The sequence below is a fragment of the Chelonia mydas genome, chromosome 1 (genome assembly GCF_015237465.2).
Source record: "Chelonia mydas isolate rCheMyd1 chromosome 1, rCheMyd1.pri.v2, whole genome shotgun sequence".
In the NCBI taxonomy this organism is placed as follows: domain Eukaryota; kingdom Metazoa; phylum Chordata; order Testudines; family Cheloniidae; genus Chelonia; species Chelonia mydas.
The window spans coordinates 159,513,689-159,536,846 of NC_057849.1; the positions used below are offsets into that span (position 1 = coordinate 159,513,689).

At 40.5% G+C, this 23,158-nt stretch overlaps 1 protein-coding gene across 4 annotated transcripts in view; it reads right to left on the bottom strand.

Moving 5' to 3' along the window:
* Nucleotides 1-4,688: 4,688 nt before the first annotated feature.
* Nucleotides 4,689-23,158, bottom strand: part of CHAF1B (chromatin assembly factor 1 subunit B) — a 29,925-nt gene continuing 11,455 nt past the window's right edge. For 3 of the 4 annotated variants that reach the window (XM_037904233.2, XM_037904240.2, XM_043538255.1), the window contains exons 8-15: nucleotides 22,732-22,810; nucleotides 19,694-19,787; nucleotides 18,714-18,783; nucleotides 18,506-18,597; nucleotides 16,790-16,952; nucleotides 15,195-15,623; nucleotides 6,570-6,664; nucleotides 4,689-6,031 (exon numbers count right to left, since the gene is read on the bottom strand). In XM_037904233.2, coding sequence (XP_037760161.1) covers nucleotides 5,910-6,031; nucleotides 6,570-6,664; nucleotides 15,195-15,623; nucleotides 16,790-16,952; nucleotides 18,506-18,597; nucleotides 18,714-18,783; nucleotides 19,694-19,787; nucleotides 22,732-22,810 — 1,144 coding nt within the window. In that variant the 3' untranslated portion in view covers nucleotides 4,689-5,909. Of the gene's footprint in view, nucleotides 6,032-6,569; nucleotides 6,665-10,222; nucleotides 10,400-15,194; nucleotides 15,624-16,789; nucleotides 16,953-18,505; nucleotides 18,598-18,713; nucleotides 18,784-19,693; nucleotides 19,788-22,731; nucleotides 22,811-23,158 lie in introns of all 4 variants that reach the window. The other variant, XR_005226141.2, reaches the window with a different exon arrangement.

A 23,158-nucleotide genomic window follows, 5' to 3' on the forward strand; every position in this document is an offset into this window, starting at 1 on the left:
GTATGAGTTTGGTAAATAATCTTTGGTTACTCTGGGCCAAATTTTCAATAGTGCTCAGCATTTTAATCTGTTAAATTCTAGGCACTTTCAAAAATCTAGCCCTTCTACATTAAATTTTGAAATGCCATATTTCCAACTCGATAACTAACTATAGTATTAATCTATTTATGTAAGTTATGACAACCAATCCTATCACAAGTTTGCTATTGCCATGTAACAACATTCCAGAGCATCTGAACAGTGACAGAAAAGTTCTTTATAAACGGAATGTAATAAATGAGAGGAAAAGTGAATGGTGTGAAAAGCAGGAGTGGCTTAATACAGTACAGTGTATTCTGTATGTTATAACTTAAAACATACCACCAGGCTGCCTCTTATTAAATAGGACTGCCAAACAAGCTGGCAACTCATAATGCCAATAAATCAAATACAGCTATAGTATATAGATACCATAAACCATTTTTTAAAATGTGTCAGTATATATTTTTTGTTTAGGTACATATACCTCTGGCGTTCAGTGAAAAATTCCAACAAGAGGAAGCCAAATTCACTGGCAAATCAGGAAACCTTTATATGCAGTCAGCAACAATCTGTGAGGTTATATATTAGTGGAACCAGCCAAAACATTACAAAGTTTTAATTTCCCAGAACAAAAAGAGAAGGGTCACATGCTTTTCTGTAGGCCACAAGCATTGCACACACCAGGGGCTCCTTGCATTCTTCCATCTCCCTCCTGCTGCCCCCAAACTGCTTGTGTCATTCTCCCTCTATTTCAGGGATTCCTCCTGTATCCCCCACCCCGCATCTCAGGGCTTCTGTATAACCTCATTCCCTTCTTGCCCCAGGCCAGGGTCCCCCATTTCCTGCATGCCCCCTCCATTCTTACGTCCTTTCTTTCTATCTGGGAGATAAATCATTCAGAGTGTCAACCTTTTAAACTGCATTGGAATGAATGGTAGAGCTGAGATGGGGCGGGGTGGGGGAGGGGGAAGGTAGCTATTCTTGTGCTGGAAGGTGTTAACGGCTGCCATCAAGCATTGTTTTGAATTATGGACCATTATGTGCTTATGTGCTCTTTCCAAAGAACAAGTTATGGTCACATTAGTCCCATCAGTAGCCCCAGTGCAGTGTGGAAAGCCCATTATCTCAAAGCCAGCAATTATTCTGATCGCTCACAAACCTCCATCACTACAACCCCTCCCCAGTTGACTTGCTATCACCAAAATGGTTAGCCATAGACCTGTAGTAGTCTGGGGATAGCCTGCTTCCAGACGGCTATAATGATCTGCCTCTGGACCTGCCTGGTCTCCCCTCATGCAAACTGCTCACACTGCTCTAGGAACATCTGCTTCTTCATGAGAAAGTTCTGGAACAACTGCTGGTCATCCCAGGTCCACATGACAATGCGGTCCCACCAGTCTGTGCTTGTGGCCCTGCTCCAGAAGTGACAATCGACGTATTGTGAATCTGCAGCTATGGCAACAGGCATGAACTGCATCAACTGGGTTGCAGATGCCATGGCTATACCCCATTCCGAGAAGTGCTTTCGATAAAACAGATACCACTGCTGTAATGTCCACCAGCACCTCACAGCTGCTCTGCCAGATTCCTGAAATAGGAGTGAAAGTGCAAGCAGGAGGTGGTCTTCTATCAGTGCTGGATACATGGTGTTGTCTCCAGTTATAAGGATTGTGCACACCCAAAAAATGGCTTGGCAGACCAAGAGCACTTCTAGTCAAGTATGGTGGGTTGGACAGAAAGTCTCCAAAAATGCATTATGAACCAAGCCCTCGGGCAGCTACAGCTAACAAAGGCACTAAGAACCTTGGATATGCCCCTAGAAATCACAGTGTCTTGCAAGCGCAGGCTTGGAAAGAACGGGTTTGCGGGCACAAGTCACGTGGACCCAGTGTAGAAATAAGCTTCAACAAGGTCAATAAGGCTAAGTGTGTTTAACCAGATGCAACGGACTCCATGTGTTCCTCATTTCTCCCTTCTGATTTTCAGCAAAATCACTAGGGTTCTGACCATTGATATCAAAAACATTCCCTGAAATTTTGGAATTGATCAGATATTGCATTCCAAAGTTACAGCCAAACAAAAAATGCCATCGAGTTGAGCATAAGACCTCACTTTGCTCGGCCATTTATAAAATAACCTTGAGTATCTTCATTAACCCTACCAGGAATAGGTAATATTTTTTTTCTAAAATGGAAAAAAACCATGTCTTTTGTTACTAGCTATTGCAAGTTACTGTTGACCGGAGAAAAGTCAAAGCTTGAAAACTGGGTTTAGGAAAATGTGGGAAATTTTAGCCATGAAGGAAAAACTAACTAAAAAATTATGCTTATTTATTTCTGAAAATGTAAGTGGGTCTTGGTAGCCATCTAGCGTCAACCTTTTCTCCTTAACAGAGTTTTGTTGCACTGTTTATATTTTGTTCCATTTCTTATTTTACTTATTTAAATCTATATAATGTATTTCGTTTGACCCAGGTAGCCTTACTTATGTCTTGGCATATAGAACACTTAAGTGAAAGTCATTTACATAGTTCACTTGTTCTAATAAAAATATTCTATTTTTTAAAATTGCATGTGTTGATGGAGAGGGAATCCTTGTTCTGTGAGCTACATGAGATGCTACTCATCAGAAAATAAAAACATCTCCTCCCCCGCCACTATATTTAACTGTAAGGAGGAAGCTCTTGTTGGAAACAGAACCAGTATTTTTGGAAGCACATATATCAGAGATTAAATTGTTTACTGTCCTAAAATCCCACAACTCTTCTTAATCCACCATGTTGTTTTGTTGTTTTATACTGCTAGCTTCAATATCTTTTCCCCACATCCCCCAAGACGAAGAACAGTGATATCCAGAGGACAGCTAACCCTCATTTTTTGCTTAGAATTCTCATGCCTGGGTTTCTGGACAAGTTATTCTTCACACTGTTATTATATTATCCACAACTGAATGGTATTCAGCAGCCTAGTAGAAAAAATCCACCATCTTGTTCAACACAAAGATTAAACTGGTAATCAACCAGTAAGGTGAATGGATGACTTGGACATATGGAAGACCTTGTAAAAGGTCTGGGGGGCGAGGGTGGGGAACGGATAGCTCAGTGGTTTGAGCATTGGCCTGCTAAACCCAGGGTTGTGAGTTCAATCCTTGAGGGGGCCATTTAGGGATCTGGGGCAAAAATTGGGGATTGGTCCTGCTTTGAGCAGGGGGTTGGACTAGATGACCTCCTGAGGTCCCTTCCCTGATATTCTATGATTCTATGATGCACTGACCGACTGCCAATAAGGAATTACTTAAATATGAAATATATGAATCAGCTAGTCCAGTTGATATACATAAGGAATGGAAAGAACTGACTAATGAACTTACCAACAATTTACTTCTGTAAAACAGATGTGGGAGGTATCTAAATGTGAAAAGAAATCATAGTAATATAGTACTGTGTCGAAAAATAAAAAGGGATGGTACTTATTTGAATGTATTATTATTGCTGTTCAGAGATGAGCAATAAAAATGTGGGACCTGGTTTTATGAGAAAAGATTAAAAGAGCTAAATACGTATGACTTTGCTGAGCAAAGAGGAAGAGAGGGGAGACAACAATCTACCAGTAACTAAGGGCAGTAAACAAGAAAAAGTAATTATTGTGGCAAGAGGGAACTACTAGGAATAATGAGATGAAATTATAAAAACAAACACCAGGAAAAGCTTCCAATCAGGATGTGGAATAGTTTTCAAAGGGAAGTGGCAGAAGCCCTATTTCTTGCGACACTTATGATTAGACTGGAGAAAGCATTAACAATGAGCTGGCTGGCTAGTCTACAACCAGTAACTCTTTTCCATATCTGGCTTATATGGTTTTAAGTGCAATGGTTTTTGAGCACACATCTCTTTTTAACCACAGCAAAAATGAAGATGAAGTGAATAGTATTACCCATTACTACTTACCAGTCCTCAGTGTAGAGGGTAGCCTACTTTATTTAAAATCAGGTTTTATAAAACTGCAGAAAAATATTTCAATTAATGTTTATAAGGGTTTGAATTTAAACTGTCCCTTGCAGCGCACACAACCCCAATATTGCAGCACTATATTGGTCACTGTACACGGAAACCAGAAAGTGGAGATGACTAGTGTTTTCATGGCCCAAACTGAGCAAAAAAAATAAAACATAAATAGCAAAGAGGACTTTAGATGTAAATGTCTATCAGTCACCATTGGTAGGGATCTTTAAAAATATTTTTAATCGACTGTGTGAACATCTGACCTAGTTTGCTAGTATCTTCTTTCCATTTCTTATTTTAGGATGCTCAAGATTTGGATAAATCTAATAAGCTCAGCCCCATCCTCTTCTTCAAAGATCTTGAGCAGAAATGCAAGTAAGATGTTTCCCCCCCTTTTGTATATATCAAACTTCAACAGAAATGTTCAATAGACCCTGATTCAGCAAAGTACTTTAGCATCTGCTTAACACTGTCTCACTGACAAGAATTTATTAAGTAACATTTCTTCCATATGAACACTATTTTATTCAACCCATTTCTGAAGAACTTTCACTTTAATTTGCCTCTTTTTGAATTAGTTTCTCATGCAGTCATGAAACAAGCAATAAGTAAATTACATATTTTAAAAACAATTTTATAGTGAAACAACCAAAACCAGGGAACAGTATAGGTAGAAAAAAGCTTTAATATGAATTTGGAACTTTTTTTTTTTCCCAACTATGTACATTAACACTTCAAATGTTGGAAGCAGAGGCTTAATCAGAAGAGATTACCTGAAAAAGGGTTTTAAGTGGCAGTTTAAGTCAATTAAAAGGGTCCTTCACTTATTTAAGCATTATCTTACATTTTCTTTTAAACAGGGAAGGCGTGTTACAAAGTACTCCCTTGCTCCTTCTCCAACCTTCACCACCAGGGCTGAACATTCTGAAGTGTAGTAGGTTTCACAATAGTTCCATTTTGATTTCACTGTTTCCAAACCTAAGGTCTCATGTTAGGTACACAAAGAGCACTAAGTGCAAAAACACACAAATTAAAACCTTAACATACATTGGTTTTATGCATTTATTTTTTGCTAAGGGAGCAGGTTTTGGACTATGGAAAAACAGGGAAAACCAGTAATTTCAACATATATATCGCAATCCTTTGCTGTCCCCAGAAAACCTCATGTCTGCAATTTTTTAATACAGAGAATGAACAGACGAATCTGTTTCTATTGTTGAATGCCCATAACATTTAAACAAAAATATTTTTCACTTCCTTGCAGTTATGAGTTTGTGACTTTTATTTCAATTATACCACTGATATTGCACTGCATTTTCAAGTGTGGAGCACATAAACATTAAACATCCAAATGGAATGAAAGTCAGAGTGCATAATTATCTTGTGAACTGATAAACTTAACTGTGCAACGTAGAAGTCAATTGCCTCAGTTAAACAGTTGTTAGCCACGTTAAAACACTATGAAGACAGACAAATCCTTAAAAATCCCACTCTTCTGCAAGACAGACTTGCTGGAAGACTTAATACTTTAAAAATATCAATGAGATGATTATGAAGGAGACTCTTAGGTTGTCAAGACATTTCTATACCAATATTGCCTACAAACACTATGCTTTATCATGCAGTTGACACTACTTGGTTTAGAAAGCAGTGTTCAAGGGACGATACAAGCACAGTTAAGTTCCAACTATTTTCACTTCCCCAGAACAGGATTTTTGCAGAAAATCAGTCTTTTCTGCTGCAGATACCCTCCTTCACAACACCTTATGTTAAACCCCCTTAATACTCTATTTAGCTGTTGAGGCTCTCTATCACTTGCAGAAAGGGAATTTACTTTCTGGTCTAGCTGCATTGCCCCCAGACAGTGAGTTTATTGAAATTTTGGTCTTCAGTTGTTTGAACTACAGCTGGTTTGGTCTTCAGAAGATACAGAGACAGGAGTTTCATCAATTCTGGGACGTTTAGATGCTGGGGGATTGTGCACAGGATCATCAGAGGGAGAAGGTATCTCTGAAATATTGGGAAATAATGAAATTCACTTAGTTTGATTTCTTGTTTATTATTTTTCATTTAAAAAAAATTAAAAAAGTTAATTTAGCATGCATGAAAGATGCTGAATTGTCAGCTCTGTATACCAAAGTCCTTTATCCACTGTACAGGCATCGTGCAGCAGCAGCAGTGAAAACTGGCTCGTAAAACCCACCAGTCTGAAGTGGAGGTGAATAACTCAATGCCTGGGTGTTGAGACTCACAGCCAAGATTCTAACTAACATCAACTGTGTTGCTGATGACTAATGTGGACATCTGTCCACTAGCAACTGGACTGAGAACAATAACTCACTTTATAGTGTCCAAAATACCATTAAGCAGCAGCTTCCAAAACTGAGTTGGAGACACAAGTTTCTGAATTTGTCATTAATCCCTCTATATTCATGTTTGAACTAAAACTTTCATATTTACCAAACTAGTCAAAGATCCATAATAATGTAATTTGGAATGAAATGGCTGAGCAGCAAATCTTATATATTATGACCAGAAAGTGGCTTACCATGTTGAATTGCTTCTGAGGAGGAAGGTGTGGACACTAGATTTGTGTGTGTTGAGTTTGACGTGTCTGTCTTCAGAGGAATCAAGTTTATTCTCCTTAAAAATAAAACAGAGATACAATTCAACTGATTTTAATACCTCACTTCCACAAATTCTTCTTTGAAAGGTACTGTATAGTATAATTATTTATAAATATATTCCACATGAGGATGGACTACAAGCTGTCAAGATCAGTATCCCTGATCAGGCCACGGTACACCTGGTGGCTGAGCTTCGTGGTTTTGTCCTCACCCACAACCATTTCAGATTTGGGGACAACTTTTACCTTCAAGTCAGCAGCACTGCTATGGGTACCCGCATGGCCCCACAGTATGCCAACATTTTTATGGCTGACTTAGAACAATGCTTCCTCAGCTCTCGTCCCCTATCGCCCCTCCTCTACTTGAGCTACACTGATGACATCTTCATTATATGGACCCATGGGAAGGAGACTCTTGAGGAATTCCACCTGGATTTCAAAAATTTCCACCCCACCATCAACCTCAGCCTGGACTAGTCCACACAAGAGACTTCCTGGACACTACCGTTCAAATAAGTGATGGTCACATAAACACCACCCTATACTGGAAACCTACTGACCGCTACACTTACCTACATGCCTCCAGCTTCCATCCAGGACACATCACACGATCCACGGTCTACAGCCAATCCCTAAGACACTACTGAATTTGCTCCAATCCCTCAGAGACAAACACCTTCAAGATCTTTATCAAGCATTCTTAAAACTACAATACCCACTGGGAAATTGAGGAAACAGACTGACAGAGCGAGATGGGTAGCCAGGACAGGCCCAACAAGGAAAATAACTGAACACACTGGCCATCACATACAGCCCCCAGCTATAACCTCTCTAGCACATCATCAACGATCTACAACCTATCCTGGAAAATGATCCCCCAATCTCACAGACTTTGGGATGCAGGCCAGTCTTCACTTACAGACAGTCCCTCAACCTGAAACAAATACTCACCAGCCACTACACAACATACCACAGAAACACTAACCCAGGAACCAATCCCTGTAACAAACCTCGTTGCCTACTCTCCCCATATCTACTCTACTGACACCATCAGAGGACCCAACCATATCAGCCACACCATCAGGGACTCATTCACCTGCACATCTACTAATGTGATATGTGCCAGCAATGCCCCTCTGCCATGTACATTGGCCAAACCGGACAGTCTCTTCGTAAAAGAATAAATGGACACAAATCGGACATCAGGAAAGGTAACATACAAAAGCCAGTAGGAGAACACTTCAATCTTCCTAGACATGCTATAACAGATTTAAAAGTAGCCATACTTGAACAAAAAAACCACAGAAACAGACTTCAAAGAGAAACTGCACAACTAAAATTCATTTGGGCTTGAATAGGGACTGGCTGGCTCACTAAAAAAGCAACTTTCCCTCTCCTGGAATTGACACCTCCTCATCAATTATTGGGAGTGGACTACATCCATCCTGATGAATTGGCCCTGTCAACACTGGTTCTCCACTTGTGAGGTAACTCCCTTCTCTTCATGTGTCAGTATAATAATGCCTGCATCTGTAATTTTCGCTCCATGCATCTGAAGAAGTGGGTTTTTTACCCACAAAAGTTTATGCCCAAATAAATCTGTTAGTCTTTAAGGTGCCACTGGACTTCTTGTTATACTTATTTAATTACTGCTTCAATTAACTACAGTGGTATAGATGTGCTTTACACACACACACACTTTCCCTGGCTACCTTTGGTATGGGATATTCTGAACAGAAAATTTAACTCTTAAAGACAGAAATGTTTTAATTTTTAGATACACTTTCCTTGAATGAGTATGTGGATATAGAGCAACACAGTACTTGATTCTTGACTTCAAAACATGTTATATATATGAAAGACATTTTTAAAATTAAAATTGGCTGCTAAGACCAGGTTTCTACTCTGCCTCTTAAGAAAGTCCTTCCACTGCATGGGCAAATCCTTTAACTGTAGTTGAATCTCTTATCTATACCTCCACTGGACAGTTCTGACTTTGCATCTTCTGGGGGAAATGCCAATTTTCTGCTGGATTACCCTTTCTTCTGCAGATGTTTGTTGACAAGCACTGTTTAAAAAATTACACTTCCCCAGCAACTTATTGCTTGTGCTTTTCTTCTGTTAAATCTACCAGACATGCCATTTAAAAATTAAGTATAAAAAATGGGGCAGAGTGTGACAAACAAGGTAACTAAACACTTCAATGTTTTCTTTTTATTTTTGCAGACAGCTGTCTCTATGTTATGGCACAAAGTCACAGAAATGTAAGGTTGGAAAGGATCTCGAGAGGTCATCAAGTCCAGCCCCCTGCACTGAGGCAGCACATATACCTAGACCATCCTTAACAGGTGTTTGTCCATCCTGTTCTTAAAAACCTTCTGTGATGGGGATTCCACAACCTCCCTTGGAAACCTGTTCCAGAACTCAACTATCCTAATATCTAACCTAAATCTCCCTTGCTGCAAATTAAGCCCCTTACAACTTGTCCTACCTTCAGTGGATATGAAGAACAATTAATCACCAGCCAGTTTAACAGCCCTTCCATACTTGAAGACTTACCAGCTTCTCTCCTAGTCTTTTCTCAAGACTAAACATGACCAGTTTTTTTAAACCTTTTCTCATAGGTCATGTTTTGTGAACCTCTTATTTGTATTGCTCTCCTCTGGATTCTTTCCTATTTGTCCACGTCTTTCCTAAAGTGTGGCACCCAGTATTGGACACAGTACATCAGCTGAGCCCTCACCAGTACAAGCAGAGTGGGACAATTACCTCCTGTGTCTTACATATGACACTCCTGTTAGTATACCCAAGAATACTATTAGCCACTTTCTCAATTGCATCACATTGTTGACTCTCATGCAATTTATGATCCACTATAACCCCCCAGATCCTTTTCAGCAGTACTGTTGCCTAGCAAGTCATTTCCCATTTTTAGTTATGCATTTGATTTTTCCTTCCTACGTGCAGTACTTTGAACTTGTCTTTACTGAATTTTATCTTGTTGAATTCAGACCAATTCTCCAGTTTGTCAAGGTCGTTTTGAGTTCTAATTCCATCCTCCAAAGTGCTTGCAACCCCTCTCAGCTTGGTGTCATCTGCAAATTTTTAAAGCATACTCTCCACTCCATTATCCAAGTCATTAATGAAAATATTGAATGTACTGGACCAAGGACTGACTCCTGAAGGATCCCTCCCAGTTTTAAATGGTATTTATGGGATAATTATTTGAAATCACTTGAGCTCCGTTTATCGATTAACCCAGTATATAAAGTTTTTTGGAGGAAAGTGCCCAACTGGAGCTGGGGGTTTGTGCCTTTGAAAATCTCCCTTTTATGGCAAATATGCTTTTAGTTTTTGTATATCTTCAATTTGGAGAATAATCCCAAGTAAAGCCTAAAATGTTAAGCCATCAAATTCTTTAAATTACGATTCATACAATTTCTCCTTAAGCTTGACTGAGCATGTTTACATCCTTGTGTGTACATGCAGGAAGAGCAGAACATAAAACAAGCTTGCCTGGTCTTGGACACAGTTATCAGAGTAATTTATTGGACTAACTACACCTCAAAGCCCACCTGGTCTTTTTGGAATGCATTCCTTCTCAGGTCTCAGGCCTCTCACCATCACCTCTTTAGGGGTGGAATCACACAATTCTCCCACTCTCAGAAAGGGCCTTACGCTGTAGTCCCCAGGTTCCAACTGTGATTACCTCAGCAGGCCTGATTTACGTTCAGTTTCTTTAGTTCTGTTACCTTCAGGAACAGTGGCCAGTGGTTAAAACAGTGACCACACAACTTTCTTAAAGCATTTATTTAAAACAAAAGTATTTCAGAGTAAAAGTCTTAAAACTATAAACTGAGTAACTATATTAATATCTAACTTACCAGGAGTCTATCCATCTTCCCCATGGTGATCCTGGTAAGTTTAAGATTCCTATAGACATCTCCAAGACCACTAAACCCTGGGTGGCATATCTGTTTCCTTAATAACACAGTTCACACCCCTCTTCTTCAGGGAGTGTCCTTTAAAAGCTGCTCAGTCTTTTTGATCACCCCCTTTCCAGAGACTAAGTCACTTGTTAACTATGTACAACCCTTTGACCTGTTAGCTCATAGGACTAGCAAAACAGCTGTGTATCTTTGAGCTGGAGCCTGGAAGTAGGCCATTGTCCTCTAATTACCCCCCACGTGTTTGCTGGGAGGCTGCTTATCTAGAGCCACTGTATTGCTTTCCTGATTGTTTTTCCAGCAGCCCTCTATTAAGTTAGATCAATATATTCACAACAGTAAGTCCAAAAATCCTACATAATATACATTAACTTTGCCAACTGCCTCACTGAGATCACATGCAGCATTCATAAAGCTATTACATATCTGTATTCTTAGATTATTACATAAAAGCTCAACATCCACCACAGTCTACATTACTATCACTACAGTCTACATTATTGTCACAAAAAGGGACAGTGGATATTTTCATTTTAATGTTCTAACAACATTTCCAACTTAATTTTAGAAAATCTCACCAACAACAGCACATCAAAGTGGCACATGTAAATAAACCAAAAGAATGTGAAGCCCCTGACTGCAAACTCATGCAGTTATTCTGTGACTACATTTCCACTTGCCTGCTATTTGATAACTTGAAATAAGACACTCACTGAAGTACCTGTGTATACCACTGAAGATTCTGTCTTTGATTGTGGGAATTGGATCAGAGATAGAACCAGCTGCATTCACAAGCACCAAAGAACAACACGCAAGTTCAGTGTTTGGATAAAAATATATTAAATGGCAAAAAAAAAAAAATTAACGCAGAGTTAAGGTTGCCCAGTAATAGCTTGTGTCCTTCCAGAATGTTGAGTTCAGCAAAACTCAAACTTCAGAAAACCAAGAAATACAGAGTTAACATAAACGCCCATGTAACCTTGACTCAGCCCCGCTGGAGCTAGAATAGCCACTGGAAATAATCCGCATGCACTGCAGCTGCATTCAGCGTGCGAGATGTAGCTGTATTGAATGGTGGAGGCAGTAGGTGGTGCAGGTTGGTAGAGGTGTTTGTGAGCTGAGGAGATGGGGATTAGTTTGAGGAGTGTCACAGAGAGCTGTGCTTGTGATATGAAGAAATCACGGTTTGCACCCACCACATATGTACAAGTAAAGGAAAGGGGAGCATGTGTACCCTGCGAGCTAGTCTGCATCATTTTATTGCAAAACTGCACAGGTTTTCTCAGTAGCAAGGCATTGGGGGGTGGGAGGGCAGCGAGCAGGTCTTGCCATTAGACTTGTCAGTAGTGAAGTGAGAGATGAGAGCAGACCATGGGTTTACTGCTGGGTAAGGGAAAACATAAGTGCAGATGCTATCCTTTGAGTAAGTGTGCAGTTGTTGTTAAATTTCACAAATGTGGTGGTGTTAGGAGAGCAGGCTGAAGTGTTTGAGTGCAGGGCAGGTAGCTTCTTTCCTGTGCAGTGAAAAGTCAGAGTGCTACTAGGTGCGTTATGGATGTCTGGGGGCACCAGTGTACCGTAATTCTGTATTTCCTGGTTTTCTGCAGTTTGAGTTTTTCTGAACTCGAAGCTCTGGAAGGACATGAGCTGGCACTGAGAAACCTTAACTCTTCATTAACGAAGGTTTTTTTGCTATTTAATTTCCTAGGTTATTTTTTTAAACAGAAAGTTGCAGTTGTACATAGCATGCACGCCAAGTGGACGACCAATCCTGGCCCTATACCCTTCTCCCCCCACCACTCAGCCCCACTAACCAGCCCTGTCCCTTCCTGTCTGGCTGCCCTCCCAGCTGGCCCCCCCACCCCATTTTGTCCAGGCTTCCCCCACACACACACCATATGCAAGGTGAGTGGGGGATGTTTCTGATATGTTCATGTGCCAGTGTACCCAGGTTTGCAACTGGACCTGGTCTTGGAATCCAATCTTCCCCCTATGGATGACCAGAGGACCACCAGGTTCTTTTGAGAGCCACCATAACTTTCTGAAAAGGAGCTGTATTCTGTGTACTGTTTGGTCAGTCTGGGTTTTCCCTCATGGCTCCCACCCCACGTATTCTCAGTAGGTGTAGCATCTACACATCGACCTGTAGCATAGGAGGCTCAGAGAGGTATAAAGTGGCCCATTTATCCCACTGTGATGGTCTCACCTGAATTAGAACACCTCAAGGAGATGAATATGACCTGAATCAACAGCTCTGAGACACATGAACTGGTCCATTCATGTCAGTGGGTGTTTCCATTCCCAATGCTGGAGATTTTCTGATGTGTGTCACGCATGCCCATCTTCAGCTCCTCAACCCAGTGTCAGAAGTGTGTTCAGTGTTCTTGGTGCTTTGAGTATGCCTGTTCTGAGCTCCCCACATCCTGGTTCACAGAAGGGGGTAGGGAAAGTGGCTCAGACTGCCTCAGTAAGGCAAGCCTGCCCCAGAATATGGCTCCCATTAGGGAGGCAGACCCCCATAGATGGGCAGGGGTCCCCAGATCCTGGTACACACATGGGGAGCAGGGCTCAGACACTCCTGGGGACAGGGACCCCCAGATCACAACTCACCTGAGGCAGGGACAAGGAGAATGGTTTAGACCCCTCCCCAGAATCTGGTTCACATGAAGGGGATCAGCCCCTAAAACATAGGCAGGGATTCCCTAGATTCTGGGCACACGCACAGGGGGTAGGAAGCAAATCTCAGACACCCCCAAGGAGGCAAGACCCTCCCTACCCCAGCTCACATGAGGGGGAGCAGGGAGAGGGGCCTCCATACCTTTAAAGAGGCAGGAGGCCCTCAGATCTTGATGTACACACGAGTGGGCAGGGAGTGAGGCTCAGACACCCTGGGAGTAGGCCCCCCTGCCAGAACCCAGTCTCACGGGGGGATAGGGACCCCCCCCCCCAAGATCCTAGCACTCATATAGAAGTGGAGAATGTGGACTCACAGGTACCCCGTTCCTATTCTCTCACTAGATCCCATGCCATTCACCCCATGTATCCCTCACCTGCTACCCCCAACCTTTCACCTCCCCTACCTCCCATCCCCACTTATCCCCCTCCCCACAATGCAACCCTAACCTGTCTCACCACTGCCCCACACATACTGCCCCAGCAAGCATTTTTCACCCCCCAAAATAAATAAAACCTCTAAGATGGATTTTAGCAATATGCCACCAACCTCTTCTAAATTTCTGTCCAAGGGAGGGGGGTGAGGGACTCAAACTGACATTGTCTGGGTGGATCAAGTTCATACAACTACTGCTTATCCCCTGGAGCTATCCAGCTAGTGTGAAACTTTGAAGGCTAATAACTAAGACTGCGAATTTTGCACCTCTGTGAATTTTGCAGCACTAGTGCGGCTGACCCCAGGACCACCCCAGCAGCTGGGGAAGCCCCAGGGCCAGCTGCACTGGCTGCTGCTCTGGCAGCCGGTCCTCAGCACTGCCCTGGAGCAGCAGTCTGGGACCAGCAGCAGCAGGGCTGTGGGCCGCCCACTGCCTGGACCAGCAGTGGGACCCTGTACCACACCCCCTCCAGCAGAAGCATCGCATGCTCTGCTCCCCCGCCCCCCTTTCCCCCAGCAGCAGTCTTCAGGAGCGCCCCCATCTGTGCAGGTAAGATTTAGTCACAGGTATTTTTAGTAAAAGTCACGGGGTTGTGACTTTTTGGTTATTGCCCGTGACCTGTCCATGACTTTTACTAAAAATACCAGTGACTAAAACATAGCCTTACTATTAATCTGTTAAATCCTCTGTCCATGCATGTGTGGCACAATCTATTAGTCGTGCAGATAGATTGGTGAGTTGTCACATGTCTAACTGCAGAAGTAAAATCTTTTTCAAGAAAAGTTTTCATCTGATTTTCCCCAAAGGCCTGGTAGGTGCCCTGCGCTCTGCTTGGGTAACCCTCAGTGTCTGGGATTCTGGGCGATGAGCTGAGCCTCTATTTGATCTGTATTTGAGGTTTACAGAATTATAGGTTGCCAGAATCTGTAAATTTTAAGAAAAGCTGGAGGGAGGGTTTGGGAGAAGGGACTGTATGTCAGAAACCCCTTAGTTAAATGGCCCCAAATTTGGATTGCTAACAGAATCCCACATCCCCAAGAGGTACACCAAATTTCAAGCCAATCTGAGTAACTGTAGATTTTAGGTTTCAGAGTAGCAGCCGTGTTAGTCTGTATTTGCAAAAAGGAGTACTTGTGGCACCTTAGAGACTAACCAGTGAGCTGTAGCTCACGAAAGCTTATGCTCAAATAAATTGGTTAGTCTCTAAGCTGCCACAAGTACTCCTTTTCTTTTTGTAGATTTTTAGAACACTTTAGAGTTGAGCTTTAAACAAAAACGTGTCTTAACCGTAACCATAACAGAGTTGTCACTCTGCTATAATTAAGGTGCAAATTTAGGAACTAGAAGTCATTTTGACTTTTCACTTGGAGTATAAATGGAACATAAGGGTAATGAAAAATAGCTATAGAATTACTTTAAAACCTCGATACTTCTAAACAGCTTGTTTTGGCCTTCACATTTATCACAGGAAACTGCAATATAAATCTTACCTTGGCGTCTTACTCCAACCGTGTAAAGCATTTAGAGTAATCCTCCTGGGTTGGTTTATTTTAGCACTTTGGCTGGATGGCTGCATGGTTTTCCTCTCGTCTGAGGATGAAGCCGGAATATTTTTGATGCCAACGGGTGTTGAGGGAGAATCCTTGTTGGTTATTATTGCTGCTGGTGTTTTAGGCTGGAGAGTGAGATTACTTGGATCCACGGTCCTGTTCGGAGGGGTTCCATCAATTGGCCGGGGGACTGGGGAGACAACCTTCTGTGACTGACTCTTCTTCATTTTCTTCTCTGTTGCACTAGCGGTCGTGACACACAACACCGGTTTCTCTTTCAACGGTACTCCAAGCTCATCCTCCTCAAATGTCACAAAAGAGCAGTATCCATCCGTGGAAGAAATAGCAAGAAAGGATCCATCGCTGGACCTGTTTGTTTTTTTTTTTTTTCAGAGGGAAGAAATCTGAGAAACTGAGCTAGTCCTGATCACTCTCCCCAGAAGCATATCCCATGTCAATCATACAAGTTGCCCCATCCCCAGCTAAATGTGTAAATATAAATAAACCTGAAATGCCCTGAAAGACATCATCTAACTCAAACAATCAACAGTTCAAGAAGCGCAGCCTTGACAATTAATTTAGTTCCTCTGGCTTTGTCTGTGGTATGGAATAACCCATTACTAACAGCAGGTGGGTGCAGCCAAAGTGATATTGAATACAATTTAACTGCAGGTATACAGTTCAGCACCTTTTAACCATGATTTCTGACATGGTGCTGAATGTGGTTTGCCCTAATTTACATTATAGTTAAACTGTGTTCAGCACTGGTTTGGCTGCATTTCTTGCCCTTTGTGCTGGCAGTGGGCAAAGCACTGCAGCAACAACATGAACAGGCCCTTGCCATTCACTTCACCAAACAGTGACCACTGGTGAATTAAGAAATCTTAATTTTCTGTTCACGTTCTCATGCAGCCCCTCTTCATCATCATACATGAGCATCATTGACAGGTTTTGAAAGAAGCCCCGTATCCAGTCCTCAGCTGTAAGGATAGTGACTACAGTACGGACCAGTGGTTCTCAACCTGCGGCCCGCTTGCAGCGCAATCAGCACACAGCTGCGGCCCATGTGACATCCTCAGGGCCATACAAGCAGTATATATACTGTGTGGATGTGGCCAACATAACACAGGCATATGAAGTCCACAATGGTAAATAGGTTGAGAACATCTGGTACAGACCCTAGAGAGGAAGGATGGTCCAGTGATTAGGGCTGCAGTCTGGCCATGAGAAAGCTAGGTTCAATTCCCAGCTCAGCCACAGACTGTGAGAGAACTTGGGTAAGTCACTTGGTTTTTTGGTGCCTCAGTTCCCCATCTGTAAAATGTGGATTATAGCACTGCCTTATCTCACAGGGGTGTCATGAGGAAAAATACATTACAAGATTGCAAGGCGCTCAGGTACTATGGTAACCATATAAGTACAACTGATTGATAGATGTGTAAAGCAAGAAATAGGAGGATCCTCAGGGTTCAGAGAAGATAAGAGTGACAACTCACTCTACCATGACAAATCTAAAGGATCTGTCAATTACCTACCATGAAATGTCACTCAGAGTATGATAATGTATGTTGGATACATAACCAAAGGGAAAGGACTGCTGTGTATCATAGAAAAGCACAGAATCTTCTGAAGCAACAGCAAACACCAACCGATAGGGCAGATTTATTAGAGCAGGGATTGACGTCTGTGAAGCTTCATCTAGGAGTACAAAGAACACAACACTGAGAAAAATCACACACTATTATAATAATATTGCTTGTACTAACTTAATTAAATGCTTGAACAGAGTTTTTATCATTGCAGTGTATCAGTACCAACATTCTGGCTGAGAAGTTGGCACTTGTATTATATAACACTATTTTCAAGTATATACAATTTTCTGGAAAAGCTACTCTTTGGACTTAAGTTTCTCCTATTTAGTCTTAGCCTAAAAGGTTAATGGTTGGGGCAAAGTTCAGTCTTTTTGGCTTTATTTAAATTATTCAAGTGGGAATGACAATCCTCCAGTTAAACTATTCAGAAGCTTTTTTTGCACTTTAACTCAAGGTCTGAATAATCAAATCTCAAAATTTACTTTAACTCACAATCTTACCAAATTTATATAAAACACAACTTGCTATATAATCCATTTTCTGCCTGAATTTCATTTCCTTTTGTAATTTTTAAATTCAACTGTTGGCTAATCTTCTGGACTAGGATTAGTTCTTTGCATGGCTAGAGGACAAAGATACCGAAGCAACATTTTTTCCAGCTGGTGCTAAAAGGTAAGCACTAACTGGCCTTTATTTGCAGCGGTGCTGAACACACAGGTCCCTCTGACTTCCATGATGATGCCTTTGAAAATCAGGCCACTTATTTAATTTTAGGCATCTAAATTTGTACATTTCGGCCCTAGTCTGGATCTTTCGCTTTCATGAGAATGTTGTGGAAGCAGCAGCGACACCTCTGCTTAATAAAGGACTGACAGATTGACAAAATCCCATCTAGTTCTCTTCCAACAGCATCTCTGAAGGTTATGGTGGAAAAAAAATGGCACTAAGTAATAGGATCCTGTAAGGAATACTATAATTTATGAGTTATACACATCAAAGGAGAGGGCCTTATTGTGCTCCAGTTAGAATTGAGGAAATCTGTGCCTTTTAGGAAGAATGGGAATAGTCTTGTTTAAAAACCCTAGGGTAAAATCTCGGCCCCACTGACTTCAATAGGCTCAGGTTTTCACTTCCTGACAGCCAGTTATTGAGCAGTTTGTGTACAAATTTCCCCTCACCATATCTCGGCCAATGAATCCCAGTCTTGACCAGCAACACTAGTGCTATTTTAGTCTTAGCTCTCCTGAACAAATATCTCCAACTGTTGCAAACTGTGACAAATTTTGTAGTGGTTCTGTGATGTGGGCAATCAGGACTAAAAAAATATTTTACTAGGTGATTCCTTAATGCTGGGCCAAGTTATTTATGTTTATTCATATCAGTGAGTTAAAAAGTTGTAGGAAAACACCAAGCCGTGTTTCTGCAGCATTAGAGGCCAAGTGAGAACATTTATCCACTAAACCAAAAATCACGCAAAAGGCACTTAGTGAATTTAAGGCCTTAGAATCAGCAAATAGCTTCTCAGATGTGGTACAACAGTTATCCTGAAGGAATGTTAAAAGGCTGGGACATAAAATAGTATGACCTGCAGCAACATAGTCAGGTTTGCCTTCCAGCAGATTTCCTGTAAAAGAAGCTCCCCAAAAGAATTTATGGTACCTTTCTTACGTGCTGGTCTCAACTCAAAGTAGACCGGACAGCAGCGAACAGCTAGAGTTGCCTTTCCAGGACAGGGCAGGTGAGCTATGGGCCTATTAGAAAGAAGAAATGTTTCAGAAAATGGCATGTGAAATGGATATATATACACACACACACACACCCCCATATATATATTTTATAAAGAAAATTTAGGTATATTAAACCCTACCTTTTAAGATTTTTTCTCGAAAAAACATATGTAGTGTTGGTTACATTCTCTCCTGATTCAACACAGCCAGCTGAGAAAATAAAAAAGTTTCAAAGCATTACTCATCAATTCAAAGATACTAAACACACAAACTTATATTTATAAACATTTTATTTCCCAAGCATTAGCCTTAGGGCAAAGGGCCAGGTTTTTGTGATCTGACCACAACTTGAAAATGTATCCCAAATACTACTTTAAATCTATTTTAGTTTTCCTTATATACTGCTCCAACATGAGCTTCTCTTTACTTTTGCAAATGGCTGCAACATCAATGCCTATGCAGGTAACAGACCCCGCTTTGTAGTGTTGGTCTTATTAATAGATCAGAATGCTTTTAAGAAGAAGGACACAAAGGAGCAGAATCAGAATAAGTCAAAGAAAATACTCCTTTTTTGGGGGGGAGGGATAACTCAGTAGTTTGAGCACTGGCCTGCTAAACCCAGGGTTGAGAGTTCAATCCTTGAGGGGGGCATTTAGGGATCTGGGGCAAAAATTGGGGGTTGCTCCTGCTTTGAGCAGGGGGTTGGACTAGATGACCTCCTGAGGTCCCCTCCAACCCTGAGATTCTATGATTCTGACAGTGCGACATTATTGATATACCAGGAATTTCATAAAGAATGCCTTATGCCAGTGTTAACACTATACTGAAGGTCTGAGTTTCCTGCTGTTGGTTAATAAAATGTCAAACTGATTGCAAATTTATACAGAGATACACACTGAATTTAGCCTACTCTGTAAAATAGGGAACCACAGGTGGCTACCAGCAGCAGCATGTAACAAGAACAAGATACTGTTAACCCCTCTTGCTGCTGTAGCAGGTGGCTATATTCTGCAACATGTCCGTGTTTCTCTGACATTTCAAAAAGTGATGTTCCTGACACAAGGGCAAAGTGCCCACCCAGGGCTGCCACATGCACCTGGTATATCTTCCTTTCACGTACCTGGAGTGAGAAGCAAAGAGCCGTCAGGAGTAAAACTAAGCCTGCGGAAGAATGATTTCATGCTGTCATCATGAAACATCCGATAGCTTCTCACCTGTAACATTTCAAAAGAATAAATTTTTTTTTTTAAATATCATCTCTGAAAAACACCATTAATTCTAGTCAATACCTTTATCTTAAAGTGTGACAATCAGCTGGTTATGCGATCCAGTTTAATGAGTCTTTAGTGGGTCTTAAAATAATTTAAGATTTTACTACCTCCAAATTGTTTTTGTAAATTATTATTTTGGGTGGTTTCAAATCTCTATGGCTAATGGTAGTCTCCCTGGATCCCTCTTCATATACTGATTAGCATACTTCAAAGGCATATTAGACTTGACTATTCCTCTCCGTTCCCTCTATTATGTTATTATAGCTATTTAAATTAAATTAGTCACCAGTAAGGGAAACAGATGAAGATACATTTTATTTACAGAGTAGCACTATTGCTTGGGTATAATAATACTAAGAAAGAAAAAAATGCAATGTGATGGATCCAAGAAATTCAAATATAAAGAGAATCAAAAATTAAATAAAGACATGGGAAGACTATTTACTATTTTAAGTAAATAGTCAAGTTACACATTAACTGAAACTAAGAGCCTGTCCCTTAGGTAATCTTATTTTAACTCTAATCCTAGAGATTTAAAAATGCCCCCTCAGATCCATTTTAGAGCTGTTTTTCAGTATAAACAAACCTGCTTAAGCTACTTCCTAAAGAAAAGAGATATGCATTCTTTTACAGACAACTCCAAAAAGTTATTTTACTATCATTCAGAATTAATTTGGGAAAAAAACCTCTTCTGCTTCTCTCCCGGGATTTTGAACTTTTTACCAATATATTTTCACTCAAAAATTACATTACACCCACCAGATGACTGCAAGCTACTTCATTAGTAATAAAAATGTTAATGCAATATAACTAGGGCTGTCAAGCGATTAAAAAAATTAATCACGATTAAATCGCGCTGTTAAACAATGGAATACCATTTTAAAATATTTTTGGATGTTTTCTACATTTTCAAATATATTGATTTCAATTACAATACAGAACACAGTGTACAGTGCTCAGTTTATATTTATTTTTTATTAAAAATATTTGCACTGTAAAATAACAAAAAATATTTTTCAATTGCAAGTACTGTAGTGCAATCCATTTATCATGAAAGTTGAATTTACAAATGTAGAAGTAAGTAAAAAAACCCTGCATTCAAAAAATAAAACAATGTAAAACTTCTAGAGCCCACAAGTCCACTCAGTCCTACTTCTTGTTCAGCCAATCGCTCAGACAAACAAGTTTGTTTACATTTGCAGGAGATAATGCTGCCTGCTTCTTGTTTATGATGTCACCTGAAAGTGAGAACAGGCATTCCCATGGCACTGTTGTAGCCAGCGTCACAAGATATTTAGGGCATTTGGCACATAAATATTCATACGTCCCTTCACGCTTCAACCACCATTCCACATGCGCCCGTGCTGATGACTGGTTCTGCTTAATGACAATCCAAAGCAATGCAGACCAATGCATGTTCATTTTCATCATCTGAATCAGATGCCACCAGCAGAACGTTGATTTTCTTTTTTGGTGGTTCGGGTTCTGTAGTTTCTGATCAGAGTGTTGCTCTTTTAAGACTTCTGAAAGCATGCCCCACACCTCGTCCCTCTCAGATTTTGGAAGGCACTTATTTGGAAGGCATAGATTTTTAAGCCTTGAGTCAAGTGCCATAGCTATCTTTAGAAATGTCACATAGGTACCTTCTTTCAGTTTTGTCAAAGTGAAGTGAAAGTGCAGTCAGTGGGTCATCATTCTAGACTGTTATAACATTAAATATATGACAGAATGCAGGTAAAAGAGAGCAGGGGACACACAATTCTCCTCCAAAGAGTTCAGTCACAAATTTAATGAACGCTTATTTTTTTTTTAAACGAGCATCAATCAGCATGGAATCATATCCTCTGGAACTGTGGCCGAAGCATGAAGGGGCATACGAATGTTTAGCATCTCTGGCACATAAATACCTCGTAATGCCAGCTACAAAAGTGCCATGTGAATGCCTGTTCTCACTTTCAGGTGACATTGTAAATAATAAGCAGGCAGCATTATGCCCAGTAAATGTAAACAAACTTCTTTGTCTTCACAATTGGCTGAACAAGAAGTAGGACTGAGTGGACTTGTAGGCTCGAAGTTTTACATTGTTCTGTTTTTGAGTGCAGTTATGAAAAAATACCTACATTTGTAAACTTAAACTCTTTCACGATAAAGAGATTACGGTACAGTACGTGTATGAGGTGAATTGAAAAATACTATTTATTTTGTTTATAATTTTTACAGTGCAAATACTAATCAAAAACAATAATATAAAGTGAGCACTGTACACTGTGTTCTGTGTTGTAACTGAAATCAATATATTTGAAAACATAGAAAAACATCAAAAATATTTAATAAATTTCACTTGGTATTCTATTGCTTAACAGTGCGATTAAAACTGTGATTAATTTTTTTAATCGCAATTAATTTGAGTTAATTGCGTGAGCTAACTGCGATCAATCGACAGCCCTAATTATAACTATTAACAACCTTAAGAGCTGCTGCCTGACAGATATCTTTGAAATTATTCCATTTAAAAGAAATTCTCTGTGTACAGACTATTTTTTGCTTCTCACCCCTTGAACTTTACTCAAAGGCATTAGCATTGTCAATTTGCTAAATTGTAGGAGCAGATGAACTTGCAAGAGGCAATCACTAGATGACAATGTTATCTGTGACAGTCACTTCCACAGTAAACTAAAGTCAGAGAAAACAATAGGAGGAAACATCTTCTATTCCACACATTCATATAGCAATAAACGAAAAGACAAATGCAAAAATATCTGATGTACAAGTAAATTATTTCTAAAACTGAATAGTTTTTTCCAAATTTCACTTTCAAAGAGAGCAGCCCTTGTAAAAAACATAACAAGGGTTATCTCACAACATTGTTAGTATTAGAACAGTTTACCTCGCCTTCAGCTCCTGATGGCATCTTGGTAACATTGAATGCTACACGCTTAGTCTGTGTACTGTACACCCGCAGCACCCTACATAATGGAGAATATCGTTACCCACAAACAGGTACCTTCCACATTGAGCAATATCCTTGTCTATTTCATACAGAGTTACAGCATCTTCCTTTTCAATCAGAACGTTCTGGATCCGTTTGACAGTTATGTGACAAAAGGACTTCCTACTAAAGGATAGGAGATTACTACTACTAAATATTATAGGACAGCACATTAACAAATAACCACTAAGGGCATCTTTACCCTACAATTTTTTGCTGCCCCAAGTTATGTCAGCATAAAGCCACCACAGTTAGCATATTGCCTGCGTGTGGGCATGCTGAGCTCCCTGCATCGGCGCTGCGCACATTCACCAGGAGTGCTTGT